Below are 13969 nucleotides of genomic sequence, written 5' to 3'. Positions count from 1 at the left end.
TTTTTATTGTATCAACCTAGAGGCATGTATGAGGGGTTGTGCTGTCAATTTTCAAGGTTGTGGGGTGTTTACTTTTGTTGTTTTGTCCGCTGCCGTGATGCCATCACTCTTTTATATATATAGACTAGCTGTGCCCGGCCACGCGTTGCTGTGGCAAAGTGGTGGTGGTATTGGTTAAAAATTGTTGTGTAATTTTTATTTGACGTTATTTGCAATTTTTTTTATTAATTTTATTGTAAGTTATATTTTTATTTATTATATTTTATTATTTTCTTGTATTACTTTTAGTTATTTTCTGTTATTATAGTATTTTATTGTATTAATTTTTTAGTGTTTTTAATTATTTTTTAGTGTTTTTATTATTTTTTATTGGGTTGCTAGGAGACCAAGTTGGAGGAGCTTAGCCTTCTAACTGGCAGCAATTGGATAAAAGCAATTACTCCTCTCCCTCTAATTAGGACTTTATTTTTCTTTTCTTTTTGTTGTATCAACCTAGAGGCGTGGATGATGGGTTGTGTTGTCAAATTTCGAGGTTGGGGGGCCTGTAGTTTTGTTGTTTTGTGGGTCGCCGTGATGCCATCACTCTTTTATATATATAGATTTACCTCATAGCCTCATACTTACCATTACAGATAGAGTTCATCATAGCCATGTACTTACCTTACAGTTTACCTCATAGCCTTGTACTTACCTTATAGTCACATCATAGCTTTAGGTATTTACCTCAAAGATAGCAAAGCTTATAGTTCACCTTGTACTTACCTTATGTACTTACCTTATAGCTTATCACCTTATGGTTTACCTCAGAGTTATTATAGATAGTTCACTATAGCTGGTATTTACCACTAAAGTCATTATAGATAGTGCTTATCATAGCCTTGTACTTACCCTATAGTACCTACCTTTCCTCATAGCTTGTGTGTTAATCCTTTATAGTCTCTATAGCTTTCATTCTCAATCAGTATACCGTGTTTCCCCGAAAATAAGACAGTGTCTTATATTAATTTTTGCTCCCAAAGATGCACTAGGTCTTATTTTCAGGGGATGTCTTATTTTTCCATGAAGAAGAATTCACATTTATTATTGAACAAAAAATGAACATTTATTATATACTGTACAGTAGTTGTCATCACAAACCAGCATAACCAGACAAACTGTGAATCCTATCAAGAATTTCTTGTTACTAATATTTCCATGTACAACACTTTATAGTATGTACATTTACCGATCCTGCATGCTCTGGTGTTCTGTTTGGCAGGCATGCTTCCAAACAAAAACTTGGCTAGGTCTTACTTTCGGGGGAGGCCTTATATTTAGCAATTCAGCAAAACCTCTACTTGGTCTTATTTTCTGGGGATGTCTTATTTTAGGGGAAACAGGGTAGTTTTATATCTGTATAATTTCAGTGATTTTACTTCATATTATTTCTAATACATTAAAAGGACTGTTTCCTGTTTTCAATAAACATATTTTTGGTTATCTTTAATCAGCTTCTAGAGTATTTACTTTGGGGTTTGAGGTATAATTATAAGGTAAACCAAAGCCGCTTGGGTAGCCAGACCTGGAGATAGCCATTTTCCCCCAGCGGGCCTTCACACCCAGACTGCGAACCTGTGTCTTCAGGGGGAGTGTGACCCCGTCCAACACAGGCTGTAACCCTATTCCCTGTTCGGCCTTGCAACTGACCAGGAGGACCTCTGTCTTGTCTGGATTCAGTTTCAATTTGTTGGCCCTCATCCAGTCCGACACAGCGGCCAGACACCGGTTCAGGACCTGGACAGCCTCCTGAGTGACAGGTGGGAAGGAGTGACAGAGCTGGACATCATCTGCGTACAGATGACACCGCACCCCGAAACTCCGGATGAATATATTTGAATATATGTTATTCATTATTACTTTATTTTATTATTTATTATTATTATTTTTGTTGTTTTACTATGTTATTTTTACTATATTATTGTATTATTATACTACTTTTTTAAATTTATATCTATATATATAAAAGAGTGATGGCATCACGGCAGCGGACAAAACAACAAAAGTAAACACCCCACAACCTCGAAACTTGCCAGCACAACCCCTCATCCATGCCTCTAGGTTGATACAACAAAAAGAAAAGAAAAATAAAGTCCTAATTAGAAGGAGAGGAATAATTGTTTTTATCCAATTGCTGCCAGTTAGAAGGCTAAGCTCCTCCAACTTGGTCTCCTAGCAACCCAATAAAAAATAATAAAAACACTAAAAAATAATTAAAAACACTAAAAAATTAATACAATAAAATACTATAATAACAGAAAATAACTAAAAGTAATACAAGAAAATAATAAAATATAATAAATAAAAATATAACTTACAATAAAATTAATAAAAAAATGCAAATAACGTCAAATAAAAATTACACAACAATTTTTAACCAATACCACCACCACTTTGCCACAGCAATGCGTGGCCGGGCACAGCTAGTCTATATATATAAAAGAGTGATGGCATCACGGCAGCGGACAAAACAACAAAAGTAAACACCCCCCAACCTCGAAATTTGACAGCACAACCCCTCATTCATGCCTCTAGGTTGATACCATAAAAAGATAAATAAATAAAGTCCTAATTAGAGGGAGAGGAATAATTGTTTTATCCAATTGCTGCCAGTTAGAATGCTAAGCTCTGTTCACTTGGTCCCTTAGCAACCCACTCAGCCCAGGGGACCCTTGACCTTAACTACCACCAATTCCTCAATACTTTATTTTCCATACCACCACACTTCGCCACAGCAACGCGTGGCTGGGCACAGCTAGTTATTTTATAATTTATTTTCTGTTATTTTACTACACTATATTATTTTCATTATATTCATTATATTCGTTACCATTAGAAACCTTCTTTTGTATCTGCCTTAACCATGTGAGGGTGCCAGTGTTTGGGGAGATAGAATACCATCTCATCATGGGCTCTACAGAGGGAATGCATGAATGCCTGAATGGAACTTAGTTCAGCATGGACTCAATTTGTGAACGTGGTTGTGAATGAGCCAGTTGGGAAGGCAGGTCCTTCTTAGTTTGGAAGATTCATTTGGGAAATGTGGCCGGAGTGACCCTTTGAGATGCTGAGGAAGCGGAGTTGGGAGTCCCTGTGGCAGGGGAGATAAGGACACAATCCATAAAGAAATCCTTGTTCCTTTGCGCATTTAGCACAATGCTGGTAATTCACGGAAACCCAGGATCCAGAACAGGGCTCCTCAAACTTTTTAAGCCGAGGGCCGGTCCACAATCCTTCCGACTGTGGAGGGGCCAAATTATCATTTGGAAAAAGAAAAAGAAAAAACGAACAAATTCCTATGCACACTGCACATGTCTTATTTGTAGTGCAAAACAACAACAACAATGAAAGAACAATACAATATTTAAAAATGAAAACAATTGTAACCAGCATAACCCTATCAGGATTTCAATGGGAAGTGTGGACCTGCTTCTGGCCAATGAGATAGTCAAGTTAATTAGGATTGTTGTTGTTGTTGTGTGCCTTAAGTCATTTCAGACTTTGGGTGAGCCTAAGTCTAAAATTATTTATTTATTCATTTACTACATTTATTTATTACATTTATATCCTGCCCTTCTCACCCTGAAGGGGACTCAGACTAGCTGTATGTACATAGAATATATTATATTATTAGCATAGCACAATATTAGCATTATATATTACTATATTGAACTATACCACTATACTGTAATATTATATGTAATATATAACATATAATTAATATTATTATATGGCATTATTAATATTATATTGTATAACATTATAACATTATAATATTATTATCAATATTATATGTATATACAATATATTATATTATTAAAATGATATTAAAATGTTATTTTATAAAACTGAGGGCGGGGGCCAGGTCAATGACCTTGGAGGGCCGCATCCGGCCCCCGGGCCTTAGTTTGGGGACCCCTGATCCAGAATATGTTACACCCTTGAATGCTGGACGGAGTTCTGCCTGCCTGCCTGCCTTCTGTTCCTTTAACCACGTTTGGGTCTGACCCAGTGAAATGGGTGTGGCCCTCCAATATGGGAAAAGGGTTCAGTTCCCTCCTTCCATGATTCCTTCCTTCTCTTATCCTGTCCTTCTGTGTTTCCTCCCTTCCTTCCATCTTTCCTTTCTTCTTTCCTTTTTCGCTTTGTTTACCTTGAGCCAGAGGTATGCGGCTTCATGTCTAACCTTTGGCTTCTTCTTTCTTGACCAGGACGTGAGAGTTCTCTGGAGCCACCCCTGCCGTGATGGGAAACGAACCAGCTTCTAGTCGATATTAAGGCATTTGGAAACCAAAGTGCAGGAAGGAAACCAGTCCTCTAGGAAAAAGGATTCCTCTCAAGGGGCTGATCCTGCTGAATTCCTACATTCACTTTGGATTATAGAGTAGAACCATAGAGTCGGAAGAGACTGCATGAGGCACCCAGTCCAGGCCTCTGCCGTGTAGGAAAGGCGCAAAGTACCCCTGACAGATGAGCATCTGGCCTCTGTTTAAAGGATTCCAAAGGAGCCTCCACTACACTTTGAGGCAGAGAGTTCCACTGCTGAACAGCTCAGGAAGTTCTTAATGTTCAGATAGAATCTACTTTCCTGTAATTTGAACCCAGTGCTGTGAGTAATCAGAAAGGGAAAAACAAGAATCAAGTGTCTTTATTGGAATTAAATGTACATAACATTGTTGACATGGAGGAGAAAGTATATAAATGTATTGAATGTGGAAAGAGCTTTAGTCAGCATGGAAACCTGAAGAGACATCAAAGGACTCACACTGGGGAGAAACCCTATAACTGCCTGGAGTGTGGACAGAGCTTTGCTCATAGTTCAGGTCTACGTTCACATCAAAGGACTCACACTGGAGAGAAACCCTATAACTGCCTGGAGTGTGGACAGAGCTTTGCTCATAGTTCAGGTCTACGTTCACATCAAAGGACTCACACTGGAGAGAAACCCTATAACTGCCTGGAGTGTGGACAGAGCTTTGCTCATAGTTCAGGTCTACGTTCACATCAAAGGACTCACACTGGAGAGAAACCCTATAACTGCCTGGAGTGTGGACAGAGCTTCACTCAGAAGGGAAACTTGCATAAACATCAAAGGATTCACACTGGGGAGAAACCCTATAACTGCCTGGAGTGTGGACAGAGCTTCACTGAGAAGGGAAGCTTGCATAAACATCAAAGGATTCACACTGGGGAGAAACCCTATAACTGCCTGGAGTGTGGACAGAGCTTCACTGAGAAGGGAAGCTTACATAAACATCAAAGGACTCACACTGGGGAGAAACCCTATAACTGCCTGGAGTGTGGACAGAGCTTTGCTCATAGTTCAGGTCTACGTTCACATCAAAGGACTCACACTGGAGAGAAACTCTATAACTGCCTGGAGTGTGGACAGAGCTTTGCTCATAGTTCAGGTCTACGTTCACATCAAAGGACTCACACTGGAGAGAAACCCTATAACTGCCTGGAGTGTGGACAGAGCTTTGCTCGTAGTTCAGGTCTACGTTCACATCAAAGGACTCACACTGGGGAGAAACCCTATAACTGCCTGGAGTGTGGACAGAGCTTCACTCAGAAGGGAAACTTGCATAAACATCAAAGGATTCACACTGGGGAGAAACCCTATAACTGCCTGGAGTGTGGACAGAGCTTCACTCAGAAGGGAAACTTGCATAAACATCAAAGGATTCACACTGGGGAGAAACCCTATAACTGCCTGGAGTGTGGACAGAGCTTCACTGAGAAGGGAAGCTTGCATAAACATCAAAGGATTCACACTGGGGAGAAACCCTATAACTGCCTGGAGTGTGGACAGAGCTTCACTGAGAAGGGAAGCTTGCATAAACATCAAAGGATTCACACTGGGGAGAAACCCTATAACTGCCTGGAGTGTGGACAGAGCTTCACTCAGAAGGGAAGCTTGCATAAACATCAAAGGATTCACACTGGAGAGAAACCCTATAACTGCCTGGAGTGTGGACAGAGCTTTGCTCGTAGTTCAGGTCTACGTTCACATCAAAGGACTCACACTGGAGAGAAACCCTATAACTGCCTGGAGTGTGGACAGAGCTTTGCTCGTAGTTCAGGACTACGTTCCCATCAAAGGATTCACACTGGGGAGAAACCCTATAACTGCCTGGAGTGTGGACAGAGCTTTACTCGAAGTTCAGGACTACGTTCCCATCAAAGGACTCACGCTGGGCAGAAACCATAGAAATGCATGGAGTGTGGACAGAGCTTTTCATGGAATAGACATCAATTTGAGTTTAGCATATTCTAATAATTGTATATTTATTTCCTTTCTTAGTTTAATAAAATTATTAGTATCTAAATCTTCTAATTCTCTATAACATTTATTCCCAGATCCTTAATTGTCTTTAATTTTAATTATCCCCTCCTGTTTTATTTTTTAAATCTCTTCTTAGTGATAATTAAATAACTACACTTCTGACTTGTTCCAGTTAATTTGCAAAACTTTTAATTTTCCCAAATTCTTCTAGGTAATTTTCATTTTTTCCCCATTGTTGTATTGGGTTTTCCACTGATAAATGGGTATCTTCTGCAAATAAATTAATTTTACTTGTTTTAATACTCTTAGTTCCATAACTAATGTATCTGTTTCCTGGATCTTTATTTTCCAATATTTCTCAATATATTCCTCTATTTTACTTTTGGAGTTTTCTTTTGCCAAGTATAGTTCTTGATATGATCTTGGAAAAGTTAATATTTTGTCTTCCATCCTTCTTACCTTCCTTGTCTTTAATGGATGTTATTAATTTTTTTCCTTTCTAATGTGTGCTGCTTTGGCTAATAATTTGGAGTTTCTATTACTGTATTCAAAGTATTCTTGTTGTGAATGCGCCTTCAGAGACTGTGAATGATAGTGGTGGGATCAGGAGAGGAAGGAAAAACCCTCGCGAGGAGGGCTCATTGGAGGATTTGTTTAGGAAAAGGGTCAGGGAGACTGATGGGGAGTCTTCTGAGCAGGATTTATGTGGGGATCCTGAGGTGGAAATGGATGCTGGGGAACAGGTGTTAACGGAGGAATTGGGCACGGACTGGGCACGGGCACCGGAGATGCTTGGGGACGAATCGGGGCCCATGGATACTGCTGATGCTGGGGAAGCTTGGGTGTCTTCAGAAGCAGATCCCACTTGGTCTGCTTGGAGGAGTGAGAGGGAGTCCACAGGTGTGGATAGAGTTGGGCACGGGCAGGATGATTGGGACTCTGATGAGGAATTAGGAACGCCTGACCCAAGGGCATTGGCTGTGTGGAGTTCTGATTCAGATTAAGAAGTTGAGATACCTGCTCTTTGGGCGTGGATAGTTTGGACGCCCAGGGAGACCTGGATATATTGGGGTTGTTTGGCCATTATAAATTGCGTGTGGCAAGGTATTGCTGGGCGCCATTGGGTTTCCTGTGTGTGTTACTGAAGACTGAACTGGGACTTTGCAACGGATGTAAATTTAATCTGGGTTATTCTGCAATGGAGGGCTGGAATTGTGTGGGTTTTCCTGGACTGCACTGTTATTGCTATTTTGTATTAGCTGCTGTTTGCCCTCGTTACTTTGGCTCTTTGTGCCATTTCGTGTTGTGACCTTCTTGGATGACTTCAACCTTTCGGACCTTGGACCGGAACTTGACTCGGCTTTGCTCTTCGCTCTCAATCCGTGGCTTGGCGTCGTTCTCTATTCCGTGGCTATCTGCTGTTGTTGACTACTACCTTCACTCCTGATAACGACGCTGTCTGCTTATCCCGACTTTGGACCGGCTTGACGACGTTCTCCCGCTCTGCTCCTTTAACTCCTGGCTTGGCGTTTGCTTCTGCAGCAGCTTGGCGTTGCTGGTTTATCCCGACTTCGGACCGGCTTGACGACACTTTCCCGCTTTGCTCCTTTAACTCTTGGTTTGGTGTATGTTCCAGCAGCGGTTGCTGTGAGCTCGCCAGCGTCTCACTGTTTCGCTGTCTTTGCTGCTCTCAGCTGGGTGTTCCCTAGCTCAGTTTGTGCATTTGTTTGTTTTGAACTCCTTTTTTGTACTTTTGAGGTTTGGGAAAGGTTTGTGGGCTTCAATACTGCTTGCTTAGTTCATGCCTCCGTTTTTCAGCCCATTGTGAACTTTTGGGTCAAGTTCTAGAACTTTAAGTTTAACCTGGATTATATCTCTGGCTAATCCGGATTATTTGCTAGTTCTTGTTTTTTGGTTTTTTTCCTGCTTGTTCTACTTAATAACACTGAAAGTTAAGTGTTTTAAGTCTTTTTAGTTTGTTGAGCTATTTTTTGGACTGTTGCTTTAATAAACTCTATTTTGCTCTCTAATTGGCGTCTGACTTTTGACAATTCTCCATTTAAAAATATCAAAATTCTTTGTGCCTTTTCTTACTCTATTTTCTCATTGCTAATGTTTTTATATAGCTTTGTTTATCCTTTTCTAGCATATGTTTCATCTCTAATTCCTTATTTTAATCTTTTTTTCTTGTTTTCTTTAAATTTCGTTGTTTTTTAATAACATTCCTCTGGCTACTGCTTTCATTGTATCCCTTACCATCACAGTGTAGCAATTGATGATGATGATGATAAAACCTCATTTGTACCCTGCCACCATCTCTCCTAAGGGACTCGGGGCGGCTCACAGAAGCATTCCAAGTGCCCCGCATATAAACAACAATACACAAGTATAAATATAAAGACATAAGTAAAATCAACAGTGCATATAAAATCCCACTAATAAAATTGTAAGAGTATGAAATTATAAAAATCCCTGAAATGCAGTAGAACCTGCGGAAGGCCAGCTAGCTGCCGTAACAGTCCAACTGCGGAGCAGTGCTTCATCAAGCTGAACATAGAAGTGACCCGGGAATGCGTGGCTGGGCAGGAGAGGGTTGAAAGGCCTTCCCCCATGGAAACCCCTTTTCTTTCCTTCCTTCCCTCTCTGGCCGTGTTCCGTCTTCTCTCTCCTTCTCCGCCTTCTCTTCCTTTTGAGTTGAGCTGGGATCACGGTGGCAGCGAGGGCCAGGACCCTTCTTGAGGCAACGAGGCCGCATTTGAGGGAGGGCAAGCTCATGCCTCTCCACTGGTGGGTGCGCTGAGGGAGAAGGGCCTGGCTCCCCTCCCTGTCAGCCTCGACTTCGCTCAGGTGAGCGAGGACGGCAAGGAGGGGGCTGGCGAGGAGGGGGAGCCGGGCACTTTTCCCTCAGCATATCCGCCGGTGGTGAAGAATGGGGACCTCTTTGCCCTTCCTCAAGTAGGGTCTTGTAACCTCAGGGAGGTGCCCACCTTCATTCAGTCACAAGGACAAGGACTGCAAACGGTGAGGGCTGCCCATCAGCAACACCCGCCTCCCTCCCTCACCCGAGTATAAGCCAAGGGGGGCTTTTTCAACATTAAAAACATGCTGAAAAGGCCAGCTTATGCTTGAATATACGGTATTTGTTTGCAGTTCTATCGTTAGTATTACAAACCTTCCTTCTACATCTGTCTTAACCATTTGAGAGTTTGGGGAGATAGAACACCAGGCTATTTCTTTGGGAAGTTCCCTCTGAGGCCAGTTCTTCTCCCAGTCGTTTTTGTTTTCAGCCGTATAGAATCAAGGGATAACATTTCAGGCCATCTGGAGGCCCCTTGAAGTCTTCTTCCCAAAGGCATCCAGGGAAGACCTTTTCTCTCCATGGCCTCGAGTTTTCTTAGGATTTCCTTGAGCCTAGCTAGTTCTTCTTCTGTTGCTGAAAATCTTCCACTGGATGGAGGAAAAAGAGGAGTTGGCAGGAAGGAGACTTTGTGGCTGGAGCTGTGCCTGTCTTTGCATCTCATCATGGGCTCTACCGAGGGAACCATGTTTGGGTCTGACCCAGTGGCCCTCTAATATGGGGAAAGGGTTCAGTTCCTTCCGTGATTCCTTCCTTCTCTTATCCTGTCCTTCTGTGTTTCCTCGCTTCCATCTTTCCTTTCTTCTTTCCTTTTTCGCTTTGTTTGCCTTGAGCCAGAGGTATGCGGCTTCATGTCTAACCTTTTGCTTCTTCTTTCTTGACCAGGACATGAGAGTTCTCTGGAGCCACCCCTGCCGTGATGGGAAACGAACCAGCTTCTAGTCGATATTAAGGCATTTGGAAACCAAAGTGCAGTAAGGAAACCAGTCCTCTAGGAAAAAGGATTCCTCTCAAGTGGCTGATCTTGCTGAATCCCTACATTCACTTTGGATTATAGAGTAGAACCATAGAGTCGGAAGAGACTGCATGAGGCACCCAGTCCAGGCCTCTGCCGTGCAGGAAAAGTGCAAAGTACCCCTGACAGATGAGCATCTAGCCTCTGTTTAAAGGATTCCAAAGGAGCCTCCACTACATTTTGAGGCAGAGAGTTCCACCGCTGAACAACTCTTACAGTCAGGAAGTTCTTCTTAATGTTCAGATGGAATCTACTTTCCTGTAATTTGAACCCAGTGCTGTGAGTAATCAGAAAGGGAAAAACAAGAATCAAGTGTCCATTTTGGAATTAAATGTACATAGCACTGTTGACATGGAGGAGAAAGCATATAAATGTATCGAATGTGGAAAGAGCTTTAGTCAGCATGGAAACCTGAAGAGACATCAAAGGACTCACACTGGGGAGAAACCCTATAAATGCCTGGAGTGTGGACAGAGCTTTGCTCATAGTTCAGGACTACATTCACATCAAAGGACTCACACTGGGGAGAAACCCTATAACTGCCTGGAGTGTGGGCAGAGCTTTGCTCATAGTTCAGGACTACGTTCACATCAAAGGACTCACACTGGGGAGAAACCCTATAACTGCCTGGAGTGTGGACAGAGCTTCACTCATAGTTCAGGTCTACGTTCACATCAAAGGACTCACACTGGGGAGAAACCCTATAAATGCCTCGAGTGTGGACAGAGCTTCTCTCATAATTCACATTTACATAGACATCAAAGGACTCACACTGGGGAGAAACCCTATAACTGCCTGGAGTGTGGGCAGAGCTTCTCTCATAGTTCAAGCCTACGTAGACATCAAAGGACTCACACTGGGGAGAAACCCTATAACTGCCTGGAGTGTGGACAGAGCTTTGCTCATAGTTCAGGACTACGTTCACATCAAAGGACTCACACTGGGGAGAAACCCTATAAATGCCTCGACTGTGGACAGAGCTTCTCTCATAATTTACATTTACATAGACATCAAAGGACTCACACTGGGGAGAAACCCTATAACTGCCTGGAGTGTGGGCAGAGCTTTGCTGTTAGTTCAGGTCTGCGTTCACATCAAAGGACCCACACTGGGGAGAAACCTTACAAATGCCTGGAGTGTGGACAGAGCTTTGCTCAGTCGGGACATTTACATTCCCATCAAAGGACCCACACTGGGGAGAAACCCTATAACTGCTTGGAGTGTGGACAGAGCTTCAGTGATTGTTCAAGTCTACGTTCACATCAAAGGACCCACACTGGGGAGAAACCCTATAAATGCCTGGAGTGTGGACAGAGCTTCTCTCGTAATTCACATCTACATAGACATCAAAGGACTCACACTGGGGAGAAACCCTATAAATGCCTGGAGTGTGGACAGAGCTTCGCTCTTAGTTCAGCACTACGTAGACATCAAAGGACTCACACTGGGGAGAAACCCTATAACTGCCTGGACTGTGGCCAGAGCTTTGCTCGTAGTTCAGGACTACGTTCACATCAAAAGACTCACACTGGGGAGAAACCATATAAATGCTTGGAGTGTGGACAGAGCTTTACTCAGGGGGGACATTTACGTTCACATCAAAAGACTCACACTGGGGAGAAACCATATAAATGCTTGGAGTGTGGACAGAGCTTTACTCAGGGGGGACATTTACGTTCACATGAAAGGACTCACACTGGGGAGAAACCGTATAAATGCCTGGGCTGTGGCCAGACCTTTGCTTGTAGTTCAGGACTACATTCACATCAAAGGACCCACACTGGGGAGAAACCCTAAAAATGCCTGGAGTGTGGACAGAGCTTTGCTTGTAGTTCAGGACTACATTCACATCAAAGGACCCACACTGGGGAGAAACCCTTGAAATGCCTGGAGTGTGGACAGAGCTTTGCTCGTAGTTCAGGACTACGTTCACATCAAAGGACTCACACTGGGGAGAAACCCTATAAATGTCTGGAGTGTGGTCAGAGCTTTGCTCGTAGTTCAGGACTACGTTCACATCAAAGGACCCACACTGGGGAGAAACCCTATAACTGCCTGGAGTGTGGACAGAGCTTCATTGATTGTTCAACTCTACGTTCACATCAAAGGACCCCCACTGGGGAGAAACCGTATAAATGTCTGGAGTGTGGTCAGAGCTTTGCTCGTAGTTCAGGACTACGTTCACATCAAAGGACCCACACTGGGGAGAAACCCTATAACTGCCTGGAGTGTGGACAGAGCTTCATTGATTGTTCAACTCTACGTTCACATCAAAGGACCCACACTGGGGAGAAACCCTATAAATGCCTGGAGTGTGGACAGAGCTTTGCTCATAGTTCAGGTCTACGTTCACATCAAAAGACTCACGCTGGGGAGAAACCCTATAACTTCCTGGTGTGGACAGAGCTTCATTGATTGTTCAACTCTACGTTCACATCAAAGGACCCACACTGGGGAGAAACCATATAAATGCCTGGAGTGTGGACAGAGCTTTACTCAGGGGGGACATTTACGTTCAAATGAAAGGACTCACACTGGGGAGAAACCCTATAAATGCCTGGGCTGTGGCCAGAGCTTTGCTTGTAGTTCAGGACTACGTTCACATCAAAGGACTCACACTGGGGAGAAACCCTATAACTGCCTGGAGTGTGGACAGAGCTTCTCTCATAATTCGCATCTACATAGACATCAAAGGACTCACACTGGGGAAAAACCCTATAAATGCCTGAAGTATGGACAGAGCTTTGCTCAGAGTGGAACTTTACGTTCACATCAAAAGACTCACACTGGGGAGAAACCATAGAAATGCATGGAGTGTGGACAGAGCTTCTCTCATAATTCACATCTACATAGACATCAAAGGACTCACACTGGGGAGAAACCATAGAAATCCATGGAGTGTGGACAGAGCTTTTCACGGAATAACATACATAGACATCATAGAATTCACCCTGGAGAGAATGGTGTTAATTGACCCTAGAGTGTCATTCTAACATGTACAAAAGCAACTCTTGCACATTTTGGAAATTCAAGCTCAAAGTTGGGACATTTCATCACATGTGGTGTATTGTAGAAAGATTGAACTAAAATATGTTCCATTCTGGAAGTATACAAGGTTACATGAAACTAGAGTTTTATATGCTGAGAATGTTGGATGATCAATTAGAATGAAAGCATGGGTAGTTACTGCGAGATACTCAAGTAAGAATTGACAGGGATGGAAGGAATGTTTTATTCCAAAGCAAAAATAATGGCTTATGAAGACCTGCAAATTAGCCACATCAAACTAACTGACAACATGCACAAATGTCAGTTGTAATAGGTATTAATTGGAAGAGTGTTATCAGAAATAGAAGTGTTGTTATATTATCTAAAGGGAGTAGAATAAAGAGAGATAAAAATTAACAGATAGAATGAGGCTTTTAGGCACGTTTCCCTGTCTGTTTGTTAGTTCAGTTGTGTGTCTATGTAGGTCACTGTTTTGCTAGTGTGTTAGTTTCTGATTTAGTTTTGTATCTCATGTAGTAGTTAGTTTCATGTTCAGTTGAAGCATTATAAATTATTTCTGCCTTCCTTGTATTGTTACTTTTAATTTTCAATGTTTTTATTTTCAAAAAATAGGGTGATTTATAAGGGTCAAAACGGCTGAAACTGGAGGGGTGGGTAGAAATGGCTGACTAATCGATTTTCTGTATTTGAAAACAAATTGTAATGCTTAGAACCGCTATTATGAATGGTGATGCATGTTAACTATATAAAATTGATTATAGACATA

The 13969-nt window shown here is 42.2% G+C and overlaps 3 protein-coding genes across 6 annotated transcripts in view; 2 read left to right on the top strand and 1 right to left on the bottom strand.

The window, feature by feature from the left end:
* The window catches only part of LOC134294650 (zinc finger protein 658B-like), a 36515-nt gene extending 30150 nt beyond the window's left edge, over positions 1-6365 (top strand). For all 3 annotated transcript variants that reach the window (XM_062966242.1, XM_062966241.1, XM_062966240.1), the window contains exon 2: positions 4248-6365. In XM_062966242.1, coding sequence (XP_062822312.1) covers positions 4718-6247 — 1530 coding nt within the window. In that variant the 5' untranslated portion in view covers positions 4248-4717 and the 3' untranslated portion in view covers positions 6248-6365. The remainder of the gene's footprint in view (positions 1-4247) is intronic.
* Positions 1-13969, bottom strand: part of LOC134294681 (loricrin-like) — a 676447-nt gene that overhangs the window by 71172 nt on the left and 591306 nt on the right. The gene's annotated exons all lie outside the window — the stretch shown is intronic.
* On the top strand, positions 6513-13921 carry LOC134294659 (zinc finger protein 658B-like). The gene has a single exon (XM_062966251.1). It carries the CDS (start codon positions 10546-10548, stop codon positions 11989-11991), a length of 1446 nt encoding a protein of 481 aa, XP_062822321.1. The 5' UTR covers positions 6513-10545; the 3' UTR covers positions 11992-13921.

This window comes from Anolis carolinensis, unplaced genomic scaffold (assembly GCF_035594765.1).
Source record: "Anolis carolinensis isolate JA03-04 unplaced genomic scaffold, rAnoCar3.1.pri scaffold_18, whole genome shotgun sequence".
Taxonomy (NCBI): Eukaryota; Metazoa; Chordata; class Lepidosauria; order Squamata; family Dactyloidae; genus Anolis; species Anolis carolinensis.
Note: the sequence above shows the minus strand (reverse complement) of the source record. Positions and strands in the feature narration are given on the sequence as shown.